Here is a 17,591-nt window from a genome sequence, read left to right on the forward strand (position 1 = left end):
AACCCGACTATGCATCTGGATAAGCCATTTAGTTGCATGTCAACACTTGGAATTATTATTATACTTTTTTCTGTTATCTGCAATGTTTTTAAGTTATCAGAAATTTACATGCAATTCTCATTATTCTGGAAAAAAACTTACTGCAAATACCCAAGCTAATATTCCTGTCTAACAACAACCTCAGCCTGATGGAGCCTACATACTATCAGCATACAAATCTCAGAATATCATTTGTTCTTAGGCCACACCAATTTAAATTCTTGGTTAACAGATTTTTCTAGAAAAAATAATGGAGCGGGACGGGAACGAAAAAAAAAAAAATAAAAACAGGCCTAGGCATCCTATTATGGTCCAAAATGGTACGATAGGAGCCATGAAGTCAACACACCAGGCTGGTTCAAAATTTAAACAATGAATTTTTAACTTTTAATGATACCATTGCATTGAAAGATGTAACAACTAGGATGAAAAGGACTGTTTTCAACTTTTCAGGGCAAAATATGAGTATTTTGCAGTTGATTTAGAATTCTTATTTTTATTTGCAAATCAGAAAAAAATGAAGCAGGCAAATCCATTAACCAAGAAATTAAATTGGCGTGGCCTTATGAGACATTATATAAGAAAACTTATGATCTGCAGTTCCTTGCAAGCTGCTGGTGATGAAGGCTTTAGTTTGCTCCCTTGGGATTTATGGTACTAAGCCTGAACTCTCTTAGCCAGCACCATATTGCAAGTTATTGATATTTTTACCATCACCCCATAAAAGCATTCTGCAAATTACACAATTTACAGGACTGAGTATCTATTTCAAGCCCTACATGTGCACGTTTTGTAAATGAAAAAAAAAACTAGTTTTAAAGAGACACCGAAAAAAACGTTTCACAACTTCAGACATTTAAGTGGGGCTAATTTCAAAACGATCAGTTTTCCTTATCAATGTCGTAATCTATGCATGCCCCTGCTCTAAAATCAATATACACCACATATTGGTGGGTGGTAACTCTGATGTCTATATTCCACTGTTGTCTAGGTATGGCTCTACCAAAAATGTTTACAGATACAAACATAGACACTTGTTAGTATACGGATAAAGAATTGGGAACTACCGGGTATTACATGCCAGTACTGGAATCCCAGAAAGTTACATTATATACATGTGTGTATATGTATTGCTGCATATATATTGCTGCATTCCATTACTGTACTGGACCTTAGCCTCTGTCAGTTCTAAGCCAATCTAGAGCAACTTAGCAGAGGCAAACACACCAAAGCCTTGAATGTCTCAAAAGTCTCTATCATATTCTGATTACAAATCAAATTTATACTGTAGTCAGTCTGCATAGTTCTTACTTTTGATCTTAATCTTAATTTGGGCAAGGATACCCAAAATACATATGTAACTGCCTCAACCACCTGTAAACTTTTCCAAGTAATAAAAAACTCCCTATAATGCCGCCTGTGCAGAAAAACAGTGAATTCTTCATAAATATCTCTGCAGGGCCGTGCAGGCTGTTATTGGTTTTACAATTATAATTATCTGGCGGCCCACCTGTGATACTTGTCCATAAATAGAACCCCGTAATTTCAACAGGTGTTCAGTGACGTACATTTCACACAAATCTACTGGGCTCAGCCGGCAGAACGGCTAATTAGGGGTAGGAACTTCTGAGACAGTAATGGTAAAGTGGGTAGCAGGACCAAACTAACATCAAATCTGTGGTTCCTTGAACTGTTCACAGAACTAGACAGTCTATCTATGATAACAGTGAGGTAAGAAGTCAGTGTGAAGAGAAGGGAAACATTATACCATGGAACTATGTACAGTTCTTACAACCCAATTCTGAATACCCAAGTATCAACAAAAAAAATCCACATGTTTCAGACTAGAACATTTTCACTCTTAAACATAGCGTGAATGTAATGTATGAACTACCTAGTGATATACGTGCATCAGGTAAAATGATTTTCAAAAAGAGTCTATGATGCTTATTACTTGACGTTGGTTGATCATTAACAGACAGCACAAAAAGCAACTTGTTAATGGCCTCATTAGAAGAGATGTCCCTGAGGCACAGCTCAAGTATCTCTTCTAAAATTGTGCAGCCCAAGTAACAAGTCTACTTCATCTCATGATGTGCATCATTTCTCTCGTCATTCTCCTAGTCTTAAATCAGATGAAGGTTTTCAAGGTTAAGATTTGGAAAGAAAAAAAATTACGCGAATCATAGCACAGCAGTTTGGATGTGAAAGACCCAAAGAAACAGCTGGCCAACAAGCAGACTTTCAATCAGTTTAGCTACTAGTATAATTATCAGTGAAGTTATATGAGAAATTATGACCTATCATCACAGATATCCATTTCTTAAATTCATTTGGGATGAACAGATCCATTGACAGTTGTATGTTTTATTATAAAATTAGTGAAAATCAATAGACACAGGCCCAGGCTAAGATAACAAATCATTGTTTCCTTTTACAGAATAACTGATACCCTGATCTAAGAGTAGACAGGGAGCAAAATTGATAGCAGGTCATTTGTAATAAGTGGCTGAAATTTATCCCTTACTACCTGTGATATGTGATATTCCTGTCTAAGAATAGTTGACCCGAACACTTTGGTAACAAGATCAATGAGAAGGCAATTCTAATATAGACCAATTGATTATATATATATATATATAAAATACTATATACATATATTATATATATATATAGTATCATGATATAACGGATGTTTCAATCATGCCTAGATTTAATACAGTACTTTTCTATAGAAAATGCATTTAGTCTCATAATTTCCCATGATGTGGCCAACCAAGTTGCCATAAAATGAGATCCACACGATATGATTTTCATAAGTTTGTCACTCACCAATACATCAACATGTTGTTCAACCTACTGTTACACTGTCTTGTTTTGCCCCAAGGACAGAGACTGTTATTGGAAACATGAACTTTTTTTGTTATGAAATGTAGTAACAACATGCCAGGCAGCAGGTGCAACAATGCTGACGGAGCCATTTGGAGCATAATTGCCCCTGCCCGGCTTTCATACCATGGTACCTGTGCAAGTCAGGTGGAAACTTCCACTGAGAAAATGGACACCTGTCCTCCACTGTGGCTTTAGCCCTAGATTAGAAGTTAAAATATTGACTCGAGAGGGGGTCGCTTTTGTCGTGGGATCCCATTACACCTCCACCTGACTTCTAGTTAATGAATTACCCGAGCCATTTGAAGAGTGTTGTAGTTACAACTTGTTGGCACTCAGCCGGTTAGCCGGTCATCAATGAAGAAAGTGTTATGGCATGAAACTTGAACCAGTGCGAAACGCATCGGCGGAAACGTTGAACTCAGGGGGCTAATCATTTCTACCATGAATTGGAAACATGATTAATCTTCACTCGTCTGATTCTGCTAGATACGCCTGATCTTAATTTCGATTGATTACGCTAACGTTATAACGATGTGTAAAATCAGCGGCATATCCCCGGCAACAAGTGGAAGCACAGCCATTGATAAACGCCCCTTCGGCCCGCGAAGCAGGGAAACACCCACCGCACCGACGCTAAAAAGCTTACCCTTCTTTTACAGACTGTCGGCGTACTTTTGTTCCATGTATATGCACTGTTCAAATACGACAATGCTAGTAAAGTGGCATACCTCACAGATCAGCGAACGCCTGAAACGTTACTTGTGTAGTCTAGCTCATTACATACACATGGTGAGATGCCTTCGGCCCGACGGTGCGGTGTTTGTCCCAAACCCCACCATAGCTCGCCACCGGTCATAATAGAAGGAGATCTCGCAAACAGACCTGCCCTATGTAAACATCAACACATCTTACCTGCCTCCATTTGTCCAGATACCGCCAACAAAACTGTGTATATGCACTGTTGACGTTATTTGTGCTGAGTTTTGTGGCTGTTGTTATCGCTTCGCGGACTTTACAGACTGTGCCAATGAGAAAACTGTAGACTATTCTAAACTGTACATGGGGGTATACCAAACTGTCCTTATAAATCTACCGTTAAAAAGAACGGCTCATATCACCTCCATTTCTAATATAGTCACTACTACTGTCTGCGTGAATGAATCTTTATTGTGTCATTTATGATGATTACTAATGTTTGAATCCAACCTAAAAGTGATCCCCTTACGTCGTTTCAATAGTAAACTCACCCAGAGTGTTTCCGGTTTCTGCAGCAAACCGGATACTGATTTGAATTCCTACCGACCAATCAGCGTGCAGTATTTCAAGCGAGGCAACTTTCAAAAAGTATGGCCGCCCTGTAAGCAGAGGGTCCGTCGACGACCGGCTATTTTCTCCGATTTTTAGTTTATTTCTGCGTTTGTACAAATCATACGCCTGACGATGAAGTTCCTATCAGAGCTAGACGATGATAGGTTCGCTAGGGTAGTGATTGCGCAAGATTTGAAGGAGTTTGGGATCAAAGTGCCCAAAATCAAGAAGTCGTCGAAAAGCCAGGTGAGTGACCCGTGTTTGATTTGAAACCGACGTTCACTCAAAACATTTTTAAAAACTAACCGATTCCTTTGCACAGAAAGTGATTAGATGAGTAAAATATTTTGTCATCCTTGATTGATGAATATTCAACATATTTTGGAAGTTCTTGTCCTAGGGCACTGGAGCTCGATGAAAAGACAAAAGAAATTCTTTCATGGTCGTCACTCATCATAAGCTCAACCTTGATCTGAGCTCAAGTGTGGTGCAGGCTTATTTTTGTGTGAAGATCCAGGTTGATGGTGTATTTATTTTCAACGCCGTATATATCCAGGGTAGCTAGGGATACATGAAATTTAGTGTACCGTTGCCGGTAAAAAGACCTCTTGTTTTTGTTTCAGGACAAAAACCACAGCCCAGGCGTTGGTGTGTTTGGGAGGAGGCTTACCAATCTACCCACAGTGCCAGTCAGCACCCCTGCTGGGACATACCAAGTACCAACGTAAGATGGGCGTTTCCTTTGAAACTTCAAGCTGAGAATGATTTCTCTTGATAGACATTAAAACCTTTCAGACAGAAATTATCATCAACATAATGATAACATTAACTGTTGTAACACAATGTTTTGAGATTAAAAACAAATAGTAAAAAAAGAAATAAAATTGAAAGTGATATGGAAGAAAATATTTCAATCACTCAAGGTTAATATTTATTTTTGTGATGTGAGATTTCACCATTTGGATGACAATAGCTGGATCCGCACACTAACTTTTGATCTTTTCTGGATCAGTTTTCTTGTTACGACTGTCAACTTCCTGGAGGAACACATCGAAACCGAGGGGATCTTTCGTAAATCTGGGTCACATGCACGACAGAAAGACCTCAAGGTATGAAAACCACCCTACTCTTCTGAACTCTTAGACAGGAGAAAGAGAAAGATGGGCTCTGCCCTGTGATACCGTGCTATTGACACACAGTGGATAACAACCACTGCCCTAGCTTGAAAAAGGATATGGGTCTACAATACCTTTACTATACATTATGATTTTTCAAAATTACTCTCCAATAGGTAACAAGATAATTTTATACATTATACATATCATATCAATAGTTCTAAGTTCTAACACCACCCTTTCAGATCAAGCTGGATGAAGGTGGAGAGTTTGGAGAGGCCTCTGTCCTGGACGTGGCGAACCTGTTCAAGCAGTTTTTCCGCGAGCTGCCCGACCCGCTCTTCACCCACCGGCTGCACAGCTGCCTGCTGAAGGCCCAGGAGATCCAGCAGGACAGGGACAGGATCCTGGTCAGTACAACAAACATGTCTCAGCTGCAGGAAATATGGAGTCCTGGATGTCACATGATTCTAGCTACTGCATTTATACTAATGTCTCATCCTCCTGTATTTATAAAATACGAAGGAGTGAGAGGAAGCCAAAGTGACTGTATTTAAGGTACCGTATCTATGTACATGTATATGTGTATTGTACAGTATGTTTGTAAACTTGTGACCTGTGCTTAGCCCAGTGGAGCAAAGTGTACAGATAAGGTCTTCATTTTCATAATTATTATTGTCTGTTTCTTGTCAGGCCCTCCTGTCGGTGTGTGCCATGCTGCCCACCCTCCACCTCAACACCCTACAGTACACCATGTCCTTCCTGGCCAGGCTGGCTGCCAGGGCAGACTCCAACAAGATGGACGAGAACAACCTGGCCCTGGTCATGACCCCCAACCTCATGCCCACCCTGGAGAAAAACCTGTGTAGACATCAGCTCCGACAAGCTGCTGAAGATGCAGACAGAGATTGTCAAGTTTCTCATCCAGAACTCCCACAGCATAGGTATGTTAGAAAAGGAATAGAAAGATTGGTGTGTTACCACTAGTACTGTTAGTATGTGTATGATTTAAGAATGTCATTATGTGTATGCCTGGTGTAGGTCATTTAAATGTGCAGAAGAAATGTATTTCCAGCCCTACAGTGTATTGTACACATGCATGAATGAGACAGGACAGCTGTTCCCCTTTACATTTGTTTTCCCCAATACAAGTGTGCTGTTCACATACATGTACCAGAGATGACAGCTGTTCCCTTGTACAGGTGCTGTTCCTGACAGTGTGTTGGAGCGAGCTGCCCAGCTGAGTGGGAAGGACATGGACGGGCTGGTGTCAGGAGACGAACTTGACAAGAGCGTGGACTCCTTGTTGGACGGGTCGAAGACAAAGAGGAAGAAACGCAGGAGTGGATCCATACAAGGTTACACATTTCTCAGACTGGCTTTTCATAGGGATAGCCATATTTTAATACATATATGTGGGTAAATGTTTTTCATATCAACTTACTTACAAAATTATTTATGCCGTTGTGCAAAGGCAAACTTGAGTTTGGGCTTCTGCACATCATAGAAGAATGGAATATATTTTGTCAACCACATCCTGTGATGTAGAAAACCACAGTGTACACAGTAAGGATTGGGTGCTAAACTAAATGTTTGAAGTTTGTTGATGACAGTTTTATTACATATTCCCACAGGTATAGTGAATGGGATCAGTCAGGGACTGAACAAGCTGAGGCATGGCAGTTCATCCTCCATCAAAACACCATCCAGACAGAACTCAAGCTCAGATCAAGCAGACTCTGGTAAAAACACAACTTTGTTTTTATCCTTCATTTAAACAAGTTTTAAAAGTACATGTAGTTGATTGATTGATTTCAACACTGATATTAATAAATGAGAAAAAGAACTCTGCTGGAGCATTAGTATTGAGTTGACTCTACAGCTGATGATTCTGTCCTGTCCTTACAGAGGTGATCACCAACGTCCCAGCAGTGATGATGAGTGAGGTAACCCCCAGGATCATGCGCTCCACCAAGAGGAAGGCAGAGGACGACCATGCCGCGTTCTCTGCAGCCAAGAGGTGAGATGGGAACTGTGGAACATTATCTTGTCTTGACGTATTGTGATGCACTGATCAGACAAAACATGATATTGTAGATCAACTGCATAAACAGAGGTGTTCAAGACCTTCATACTCAGTAATCTGTGCAATACAGGTAAGAAGGTGAGAGATCACTGGTGTATTTTACTGCATCTGTACACCAAAGCTCAGGACAAGCTCAGCAAAATTTGTCTGATAAGCATTACTCAAATCTAGTGGTCCTTGTTTTAGCTGAAGAATAATAAAGTTGACAGACTTAATTCTTTTACAGACCGATTTTTCATTTACTTGTAAAATTCTGAGACATGAGACATAACATAAACATCCCTGGTTGTTGTTTGCAGGAAAGCTATTTTACAGCAGATGGGGCAGAGACAGGCCAAGCCTCAGTACGGAGGGGCCAGCAGGACTCCTGAGGGTCTGCTGACTCCCAGCAACCTCATCCAGGCTGATTTAGATGCAGGTAATGTAACAGTTATACCAACTGCATATGCAACTTACAATGTTGCAGCTAACAGAACAAAATTCAAGCCCTGCATTGTCTCCGTAAAATTTGTATAACACTATAACGTAAAAATCTATGCATAGACAAAGGTGTCTTTTGCAACATGATTGATATATTTCAGCATACTGTAATATTTCCCCACTTGTCTCACGTCTTGCATGCAATTTTCTTGGCCCAGCAGACTCGATAACAAGCCGACTGGACAGAGACTCGTACCGACAGTATGCCACGCTCTGTTATGGCCTGGACCGGTCCCTACAGCAGGCTGAGACCCCACTTACACACGCTCACAAGAAAAGTATAAAAAAGCTACTGCAACCTGTCATCATAGATCACATTTTATTTTTATTTTGTAGAATTGTTTTCTAACACACCATTTCTCCTCTCTTAGGTTCCCGTAGAGGTTTTGAGTTCAGAGTGTTTTTTGTTGTTTTTTGTGCACATTTGTGTTTTGCCTAACTCTACAACTGTAGTGTGCAATGACTTCTAGTCTATACAGAGAAGATGATATTCTCCTGTGGTGCCACAGTCTTCCTCAAAAACATGAGATTTATTCCGTCCACATTGTTCCATTTCTTTCCCAGTGTGCATCAGCAGTGACCAGCTCTTCACCCCCAGGTCCCCCACCAGCCCCAGCATACAGTTCGTGGAGCCCCCGGGTCAGTCGGTCAGCTTCAAGGCCAGCTCTCTACAGGACTCCTTGCTGTCCACTGCTAGTCAGGGCAAGGCCACTCCCTCTAAGAAGATTGGGAAAATTTTGGCTGACAAGCTGAAAAGGTGGACTCTCCATTCTGTTGTAATTGATACTGACAGACACATGTATGTGCTAACATAATAGTTGCCCTCAAACTGTCATCTAGACTTTGCATGTCACGTTCTTAATTTTAAGTTCATCAGTAAGTATCTATAGTGAAAACGATGCACTTATCGCTCAGGATAAATGGATGACTTGGTAGCCCCTTCCTGGATTCATGTCTTAGACCTTTCTGGAGACTGTTTGGGTGTTCCTTTCTTTTAACAATCATCAACAATGATTGAAAATACTTAATCAGTGAAGCTTCTGTTGTTTCACACGTCCTTTGATTAATGGTGATGGTCTCCTCCCCTCCCTCTCTGTCTGTCCTCCTGTCCTCACCACCAGGCGCTCGAGTGGCAAGGCTGGTTGTTTCTCCCCCAGGCGATCGTCAGGCGGCAGTAAGCTCAGGAGGTCCCTCAAGAAGAGGTTCAGCGGAGGCCGAGGAAAGTCTGAGGTGAGACTCAAAGTGTTAGTGACTTGGTTATTAATATTAGGTCTTCTCAATCATGTGAGTAGCCTGCACCCTACTAATCAGCATCTTCTCCTTAGCATCCTATGAAATTCCGTGCAAAATGGCAAATATTTATTTATTCATTTATATACCCTCAACACTTGCCAAGAAGGTGTTCAGGAAAATAATCAAATCTCCTCACCAGCAGAAATCAGCTCAAATCTTGTTCTGCTTGAGATGTTGATCTTGTTTTTTTCTTGCATGTCCCACAGAAGTCCCCCTTGGTACAGTCTACCAGTCTGAACCTGGAGAATGTGGGGTCACGGCTGGCAAACCATCCTCCAGACACAGGCCTGTCCACCCTCGACTTTGGCGCCAGCCCAAAGCTGAACGAGAAGGTGAGGGGGTCGTTCTTCAAAATGCACGCAAGAGCAGGGCCTTCCAAGTCCTTACCTGTCCCCAGTACAGAAAGGCCAACCTCGCCCCTCCTTAACTTCAGTAGGAGGAGTAACGCCATGGACCCCAACTCCTCCACCCTGACCACAAGTTCCACTATGACAAGCTCCACAGAGGGAGCAAAGACCCCAGACGTCTCCATGATCAGCACAAGTTTCCTGAATGATACGTCCAGAACGCCCGATGTGTCTGTCATCACTACTAGCTCAAGGGACTCAAAAAACCCCTGAAGAGCCCGGCGGTGGGAATGTGATGATGGTGGCTGCAGACTTAGCAAAAACCCCAGAAGAGCCCAAGAAAGGGAATCCACTGTTGATGGCTGCAGACCTGGTGAAGACGCCCTACAAGAGCCACCTGGCCGGAGCAGGTGAACAGGTGTCTGCAGGTACAGATGTTGTCAAGACACCATTCAGGGAGCACCTTGCTGCCAGGTGTGAAGCCAAAGCTGCACACTCCCCCAAGGTCGTTACAGTCGACATCCACATGACAAGTTCTCCCATGGGAAAGCAAGCACTGATAGATGCCGGTACTGCTGCACCTGCCCAGGTCCAGTCAGATGCTCTGATGCAGTCAGCTGTCAGGACCCTGGGATTCAAAGCCGACACGACACCGCCTGAGATGGTGACCCCACCTGAGCACCGCAGCAGCCCAGCTGACGTGCCAGAACTGCCAAGCCTCGTTGCCTACACCAGAACCACCAAGTTCTTCCCATCCCTGGGCATCCCAGAACCATCATCAGCTCATGGTGAAAAAGAGGAAGAGTTGCTCAGTTCTCCTGATATTGAGGAAGATTCTCCCAACTCTCCAGTGAAAAGACCATTGGTACAACAGGACGAGGTCATCTCTTCACCAAGTAAGAGGCCAAGGATGGGTCAGTATCACCTGTCTCTGAATGTTGGTGGGAAGAATATCACAATGACGCTGCAGGAGAGAGTGAGGGAACAAGCATCCAATAATCCAGAAATGAAAGAAAGTCAGAATGGAAGTATGGAAAGTGCTGTGTCGTCAGGATCAACTTCAGTGGAAGAGAAACCCCAAAATGCAATGGAAAAGGATGTACAAAGTGCAGAAGATGCATCGAAAGAAGTGTCCAAAGCTGCCACAACATCCCTGCAACAAATTAGCCACAATAACTCTGTAAAGAAGGTGCAGCCTTCTCCCACCAAAAAGGCAAACCCTGCAGGCCAGAACGCACCTGCAAAAAGAAGAAACGATGCAACCCCCACCAAGAAGGCCGTCACTCCCAAGAAGACCAGAACACCCTCAGGGAGGACCCCTGGAAGAAAGACTCCTGGCAGCACTGGCACCACTCCATCCAGTGTCACACGTAAGGGATCAAGTGTTGCGCAGAGGAAAGCCGCTGACAGAAAGGCAGCTGTGAGGAGCAACAGTGGCAAGGATAGGGAGAGGGCACCAGTCATCAGAAGGAATAGTGACAAAGACAAGAAGGGAACAGTTGCCCCAAGAAACAGCTTCAGGAATGTGGGAGATCACACAGCAATGAGGGCACAAAGCAGTAAAGTCACGAGAAAGGAAAGTGAGAAAAAGAAATCTGGGACCACTGTTGCACGTAAGGATAGCAAAGAAAGAAATGCAAGCAGATTAGGAAGGCTGGGCAGTTTTGGAAAGGCAGACAAGGCCCCCAACTCATGCAGGAAGACCGCTGCCATCTTTTAGGGCAAACGCCTCTCCAGCAAAGGCAAAAGCTGAAGGCATGGGGAAGAGACGTCCAGTCATTTCCTCTCCTCTGAAAAGTGGCTCCGAGATGCACAAAAAGGTGGAGAAAAACCTGAAAGTGCTGATTGATTTGGAACAAACTCTTAGCTGCCTGTCTCCCAGTGGCAACGAGTCACGCCCTGGGAGCAGCAGCAATGCTCAATCAGATGCTGTGGAGAAGAAAGAGATGAAGGCCAGAGATTCGTCCAAAGATCTGTACGTGTACTCTCCTGGCAAAGGTTCGGGTATTCCCATCACAAGAGCACAGAAAAGCCCCCCACCAGCTACTGAACCACTCAAGACACCAACCAAGTCTGTCAGTGACTCGGCTCTTCCAAGCGCCAGCCTTCCTGCTGATACCAGTTCGCCATCCCAGGTGCAGCATGCAGCGAGCTTCCCGTCGATCCCACGCGAGATCAAGACTGGCATCGTGGCAAACTCCATAGAGATCTGGAACAACATGTCGATGGATGATGGCAACAGGTTCACCTCCCCACTGAGGGTGGTGAAAAATCCACTGCTCTTCCGCAAGTCCCCTGCCAGGCGCTCCTGGCACATGGGGGATACACCTAAGAAAGAGCCTGAGATGCAAGACAAACCAGCTCTCAACACCAACAATGCTGCATCTGTCTCCACCTCAAAACTGCCTTCTGCTGCAACCCCAAAACTCCCTACCACTCCTCTGGTCAAAGCACTGAGCATCGACAGCTCCATGGCAAACGTAGGGCTGGAGTTCAAACCAGAGGACATGGACACCAGCTGCCAGTCGTCCAGGTCTGTAGCTGCTGCCCTGGATGCCCTGCAAGCAGAAAACATCTGTACCAACCTCAATGATTCCTACAACCTCGCCAACAGCCACCCAGTCCAATCACCTGCACGGAAAGTGGCCATGTCTCCCCTGAAGCCCGTCAACACACCAAAGACTGTTCTACCAAAGATGGCGACAGACAAGACCCCGAGGATCAAACAAGCACTGCTGTTACCAGGGCAGGAAGAGAACAGCTCCACACCGCTCCACATCAAGCTAGGAGCCGCCATCAAGACACCCAAGAGGGCCACTAATCTGAAACGTAGCACCCCAGTGAAGGTGAGACGCTTCCACTCCCCCCACAAAGCAGTGTACAAACCCAGGAGCGCGACAAAATCCCCTAGGAAGTATCCTGCTTCTCCTAAAGCACCTGATCTGAGTGGAGACATGATAACCCCAGCACCCACAAAACAAGACTGGATGATATAGACTTACCAAAAGCAAAGATATAGAAAAGTAAAGAATCAGTGCTGGGTATGTACTGTAGCTGCTGCAAAAAGATGAGAAAGAAGATAGAGCTAGCTGCTACCATATTTGGGTGATGATTTAATTTAATGTGACTGTGATTGTTTGTGTTATTTTCCTGCTGTTTGTTGGGTCATGACAGATGTTTCTTTTTTTTTCCCTATGTTTGTTGCCAGGCAGGGTTTTGACAAATAGCTACCATGATACCGGTATGATATGATTATGATGTGATGTCTTGGAGACACATTTAAGGGTGCTACCTAGTATGATACATTGTATTTACTGTTACTGTTACTGTTAGCACAGGGCTTGCCTTAGTTTTTTTGTTTGAAATCTACTGACAATCTGTACCTCTGATGTAGTCTGTAATCTAGTCATATGCTTATAACAATATTGATGGTGCCTCTGTGACTTATAACAGTGTTTTCAAGTGTAAATGTATGTTAGTTGGGAAAGTTCAACTGCTAGATAAGACTTGTTTTGTATATAGATTCTGTATTAATAATGTAAAGCTGCAATATGTCTTGAACATAACATAGATAGCTGGGTGTCATTCTTTGAAGTAAAATGTGAAACAAGGAATGTATTCCTTTAGGTCAAGAGAAGAAACACTTTGGAGATACTTCTGTTTACATTTCCATTAGTAGACGTTTTGTTGCTTTTATCATTTTAATCTTTTATACATGTAAGTCAAAGCTCTTGTATCATCAAACACTGATGATTCCAGAATTTCAGGAAAAGGTGTATGGTATTGATACTACTGGTAGGAACTAATTGTTTGTGCTGGTCATATCCCTAACCAGGCAAAGCCTGCTTATGGTTTGTCTCCCCGAAAATTCTTGGGGCATGTGATTTAGTCTAGGTATGTGGTAACGTTCAATAAGTGGGGACGAAAGTAGTAATTGGGGACCTAACAAGATGCTACAAGTGAAGGAGATAACTAGCCAGCTATTCTAAAATTTAACAGCTTTGTCTTGAAAATATAGTACAGTACATCATAATATACAAGTATCTTACATCATACAGATACATAGTAGCCTGGGATCTTGTTTAGCTTCTGCCTACTTCATCCCTGCTAGACAAGCTCAACAAGGCTGTATCTCAGGCAATGTACATGTAGGTGGGGACGTCGAAGCATGGCCCACTTTGTTGACATACAGCACAAATCTAACAGGGAAGTTCTTGTGCTGTTCTTAGCGGAATCAATCATGAACAAAGGAAAATGTGTTATATATATAGTCCAATGGTGAGAAATGTTACACTAAAGCTTTTATGCCAGCTTGCCAGTGATATTAAACATTGCATAGAGTGCAGGATGCTGGTTTTGTACTTTATTTTTTTTTAATTGATATTGTTGTATGTGGTACATTCAGCACACATTTCTTCATTATCTGTGATACTGCTATAGTACAGGGGTTGCAATCTTCCATTTCTAAATGGATTCACCATAAAGTGTATGACTTCAGGCAGGCTTGAAGACTTCCTTACATAGCCCGATATCCAGCCTATTCTAGCTCCTGCTCACCCTTCAGATCACTTCTCTGCAGAGTCTATCACTCATCTGGCATGCCACAGTTGGTCCTTACTCATGCATTATTTCAGGTAATGAATTCATTTCAGAAGCAGGGTAAATGAGATCAAACTGCCAAATGTCTGCTTGAATATGAGTTATAGTGGTTATGGGGACCTTGTCGATCAGAACGTTTGCCTGTACCCAAAGCTAGAAAAAGGTGGATACCAGGTTAACATTACCTGGCTTACAGTTTCCAATCTTTAGCATGTTATTGGCCCCTATATAGTACACATCAACATTTGCGTAAATTGTATTGCAGTCGTTAACTGCTCATGAGGCACTACATTTCACATATATTAAGTATGTCAAATATTTTTCAAACTTGATAATGGGAAGTACTGCAACCTTGCTGACAAGTTGTGGGTCTTACATGGTATACCTATAGCTCACTGGAACTACAATGGAAGACAAGTTCCTTGAAGTTGTAACAACCTAAATGTGTACGTCTTGACAAAAATCATCAGATTAAATTTAAAAAAAAAACATTCTGATTTAAGCACCTACAAAATTTAATGGTAAGTACCACTGATTTTGAAAAAACTTTTTTCTTCTACATTCTGATCTTACTGATTTTAGGAACGAGGGGGAACAATGCTTTTCTCATGCCCAACTTTGAACAAAACCTGACAAATATTTTTCAAAATTTTGATCAAAAGTTAACTGTATGTTCTCTCTCTAGACTTCATTGATAGGTGCACTAAATATAGGAATGTCAGGAATTGTCATGTTGAACACTTGCAGGAGCGCTACTAAATACTAGTACACTAAAATAGTATAAAATACATATCATACTAAAGACTACTTCATCGCAGTCAAGCAAGTGCTGTCACAAGAACAATGAGTCACTCATTGATATACATGTACAAGATTACAAATCAACCATTTGTTCCAGGTTACTAAGATAATGATTGACACAACAGATTTATCATATACATATGATTTTACATATTGGTCTGGACTACAACAGGGTGTATTGGACAATATTGCCACAATCTTTTCAAAGACCACAACTACCAACAACTTTTACGCCACAGTTAATACTTATCCAGGATGACTCAGATGTCTGCTTGTTCAATAACATCAAAAGATACCCTTGGAGGTAAAGTTCCTTCCACTCAGCCAAATATTTTGTCACCTGTTAACACTTCCACAACTTATTACCTGCTTCCTTCAGGGAGCTGTGAACTGTGCTATTGAACATGGTGTTGCAGCAAGAATGCAGTCCCAAACACGGCTGTGGATGGAACTTTACCTTCAAAATACTTCTACATCTGATGAAGCTATTCACAGGTCAAAAGGAGACCTTCTTCATGGCTCAAACTATGTTTATGTCCAAACTGTTGATCAAAACAGACCCTCCTTTCCCCCCCCCCCCTTCAATCATTTCTGTCTCTACACCTGAACTCCTGGGCAGTTGAAGTGCAGAGACTTTTCACTTTGATTTGGCCATTCCTTCCCATGATCCGTCACTCCAGAGACCCTAACATGAGGAGCTGTTTGAGGACTTTTGTCTGACTTGTCTCCCGGATCTCCCCTGCCAGGAACATCTCATCTACCACTGAATACACCTGCAGGGACACAGACATCTTCAACTTTCTACACAACATCTCATGACATTTGAATGAAAGTTCATTGATTAGGATAATGACATTATTAAAAGATTAGATACATTATAACTGTACAAAACAGTGCTTTAGTAGTTAAAAATAACTCACCTTGTAGAAGTTAAAGACCAGGTCCAGTTCACAAACATTGTGGAAATATTCATTCAGCACCTGTAACAAAGAGCAGTCAATCACCCATAGTTTGTCAATATACCTCTTAGGACTAAATGCTAAACAACTGAGTACTGCTTGGAATATATTAGGATGAAAGAATGGGGTCTGGGCATGTCATTAAAACAGCTTTGAGTATGTGGGACTGTCTGTCTTACAGGAAAGATGCAAAAATGACATAAAAGACCTGGAAAATTACGTGACTGCTATGGGACTGGTGAGTTGAATAATCTATATAAAAGAATATAGACAGTGCCAGATGATTATTCATGTCCATAACTGGCACACCAAGGCAAAAACACTTACCTCAACAAAATTGTGGATGGCTTCAAGGTACATCAGGTTGTTGTCATTTACATCCACACATATACAGAAGTACAGTCCTGCGTATCTTCTGTACACGATCTTGAAGTTACGAAACTGGGGAAAGGAATCAAGGAAACGGTCAGAAAACAATACAAGTGTCATCAATTTTCTAAAGTCAACAATTGTTTCACAGTAGGAGAGAAGGGGTGAGTGAAGATCCAAAGCAATGAAACCCTGGATACAAGGGTCAGTTTGTTGAAGATCCAAAAGGAGCAGATAGAGTTCCCAAGGTGGTCCAGAGATCTTGGGGGTGAAACTGGCCTGCATGTAGGCTTGCATTAGTCTGGTTTCTAGATCTACCAACAGTTAAAATTGCAGACCATCTCAATCATGAGTAGTTGCTTACCTCGACAAAGTTTGTGTGCTTGGCATCTCGGACTGTCACACAGGCATGCACCTCCTCAATCAGCTTCTGCTTCTCATCATCATCAAACTGCATGTACCACTTGGCCAGGCGGGTCTTCCCTGCACGGTTCTGGATCAGGATGAAACGAATCTGGGGAGAAAAAACATATACTACTTATATCTACTTATTTACCAGTTCAGCTGTGAGAGACATACAGCCAGCCTGTCCAACTAGCCCATGACTGCTAGTAATACACAAAATACAACGAAACATACAACAAGACAAAGGTATCACTGGTTGTTGCACATGTCATGTTTGGCAAAGATCAGGTATATCTATATCCTGCTCAAATGATGATGAAGATCAATTCAGAAAACCTACAAAATTTCAACTTAACTAGACATTCACTGCAGTTTGTTTGTTTGTAGTTAATATCCAAGGACTGAAGTTGGGGTCATCATCGACTGCGATGGACGAACATCATCAGTTAATATCCATGTATGTAAACCAGAAACGTACACACACTACAGCTACATTTTTTTGCTCCCTATGGAAGCTCAATAGGTTGAAACGCTATGAGTAGTAATTACAATGTATTTGAAAGACATTTTCCCATAATTTAGTATCATCCAGTCACCTTGTGCCACTTGAATGTGGGAGGGGCAATGACACTATGTCAACATATATGAAAGAAAATCGCCTTCTAATTAAAATTTCTGGACTTTCCTCGTTACTACGTGTCACAAATACGTTTCAGAAGCAGAAAAATTGTCAGTTGATCCCTCACATCCCTTATAAAATGAGAAATACAAAGATTTTCTTACCATTTTTCACCAACACCCACCGGGTCCCCTCTTCCTTTCCACACCGGAAGTACTCTACCCTACATCCTGTCTTCAATCTGGAATTCTATTGGATGATGTTTTGTAAGGTTTCCTC

General features: G+C 42.2%; 4 protein-coding genes across 10 annotated transcripts in view; 2 read left to right on the forward strand and 2 right to left on the reverse strand.

The window, feature by feature from the left end:
• The window catches only part of LOC109483816 (ras guanyl-releasing protein 3-like), a 38,968-nt gene extending 34,971 nt beyond the window's left edge, over window positions 1-3,997 (reverse strand). For 3 of the 5 annotated variants that reach the window (XM_019786951.1, XM_019786952.1, XM_019786949.1), the window contains exon 1: window positions 3,844-3,997. The gene's annotated coding sequence lies outside the window, so the exon portion shown is untranslated. Of the gene's footprint in view, window positions 1-3,062; window positions 3,097-3,843 lie in introns of those variants that run through there. The other 2 variants (XM_019786954.1, XM_019786950.1) reach the window with 2 other exon arrangements.
• A 374-nt stretch (window positions 3,998-4,371) lies between these two features.
• On the forward strand, window positions 4,372-6,247 carry LOC109483663 (rho GTPase-activating protein 11B-like). Its single transcript, XM_019786698.1, has 6 exons — window positions 4,372-4,485; window positions 4,863-4,963; window positions 5,252-5,348; window positions 5,600-5,764; window positions 6,048-6,176; window positions 6,224-6,247. The coding sequence occupies exons 1-6, from the start codon at window positions 4,372-4,374 to the stop codon at window positions 6,245-6,247; spliced, it is 630 nt and encodes a 209-aa protein (XP_019642257.1).
• Window positions 6,152-9,858, forward strand: LOC109483756 (rho GTPase-activating protein 11A-like). 3 transcript variants are annotated; one of them, XM_019786839.1, is made up of 9 exons: window positions 6,152-6,298; window positions 6,557-6,712; window positions 6,989-7,096; window positions 7,263-7,374; window positions 7,740-7,858; window positions 8,082-8,198; window positions 8,485-8,677; window positions 9,042-9,150; window positions 9,420-9,858. In XM_019786839.1, exons 1-9 carry the CDS (start codon window positions 6,250-6,252, stop codon window positions 9,831-9,833), a joined length of 1,377 nt encoding a protein of 458 aa, XP_019642398.1. In that variant the 5' UTR covers window positions 6,152-6,249; the 3' UTR covers window positions 9,834-9,858. The 3 variants fall into 3 exon arrangements, with proteins under 3 accessions (XP_019642398.1, XP_019642399.1, XP_019642400.1); XM_019786840.1 differs by having other exon boundaries at window positions 9,078-9,150; XM_019786841.1 differs by lacking the exon at window positions 8,082-8,198.
• A 4,056-nt stretch (window positions 9,859-13,914) lies between these two features.
• LOC109483759 (AP-2 complex subunit sigma) lies at window positions 13,915-17,587 on the reverse strand. Its single transcript, XM_019786844.1, has 5 exons — window positions 17,477-17,587; window positions 16,653-16,802; window positions 16,247-16,360; window positions 15,881-15,940; window positions 13,915-15,733 (listed from the first exon to the last, which is right to left on the reverse strand). Exons 1-5 carry the CDS (start codon window positions 17,477-17,479, stop codon window positions 15,632-15,634), a joined length of 429 nt encoding a protein of 142 aa, XP_019642403.1. The 5' UTR covers window positions 17,480-17,587; the 3' UTR covers window positions 13,915-15,631.
• Window positions 17,588-17,591: the final 4 nt, after the last annotated feature.

Source organism: Branchiostoma belcheri, unplaced genomic scaffold (genome assembly GCF_001625305.1).
Source record: "Branchiostoma belcheri isolate BF01 breed outbred unplaced genomic scaffold, Haploidv18h27 scaffold66, whole genome shotgun sequence".
In the NCBI taxonomy this organism is placed as follows: domain Eukaryota; kingdom Metazoa; phylum Chordata; class Leptocardii; order Amphioxiformes; family Branchiostomatidae; genus Branchiostoma; species Branchiostoma belcheri.

Coding starts and splice junctions, on each gene's coding strand:
- LOC109483756 (XM_019786839.1), top strand. CDS start 6,250: ATGCAGACAGAGATTGTCAAGTTTCTCATCCAGAACTCCCACAGCATA. Junction 6,713..6,988: donor CAGGAGTGGATCCATACAAG/GTTACACATTTC, acceptor ATATTCCCACAG/GTATAGTGAATGGGATCAGT. Junction 8,678..9,041: donor TTGGCTGACAAGCTGAAAAG/GTGGACTCTCCA, acceptor CCTCACCACCAG/GCGCTCGAGTGGCAAGGCTG.
- LOC109483663 (XM_019786698.1), top strand. CDS start 4,372: ATGAAGTTCCTATCAGAGCTAGACGATGATAGGTTCGCTAGGGTAGTG. Junction 5,349..5,599: donor CACGACAGAAAGACCTCAAG/GTATGAAAACCA, acceptor CCACCCTTTCAG/ATCAAGCTGGATGAAGGTGG. Junction 5,765..6,047: donor AGGACAGGGACAGGATCCTG/GTCAGTACAACA, acceptor GTTTCTTGTCAG/GCCCTCCTGTCGGTGTGTGC.
- LOC109483759 (XM_019786844.1), bottom strand. Junction 15,941..16,246: donor CCATCCACAATTTTGTTGAG/GTAAGTGTTTTT, acceptor TCTTTGTTACAG/GTGCTGAATGAATATTTCCA. Junction 15,734..15,880: donor TGGTCTTTAACTTCTACAAG/GTGAGTTATTTT, acceptor GTGTCCCTGCAG/GTGTATTCAGTGGTAGATGA.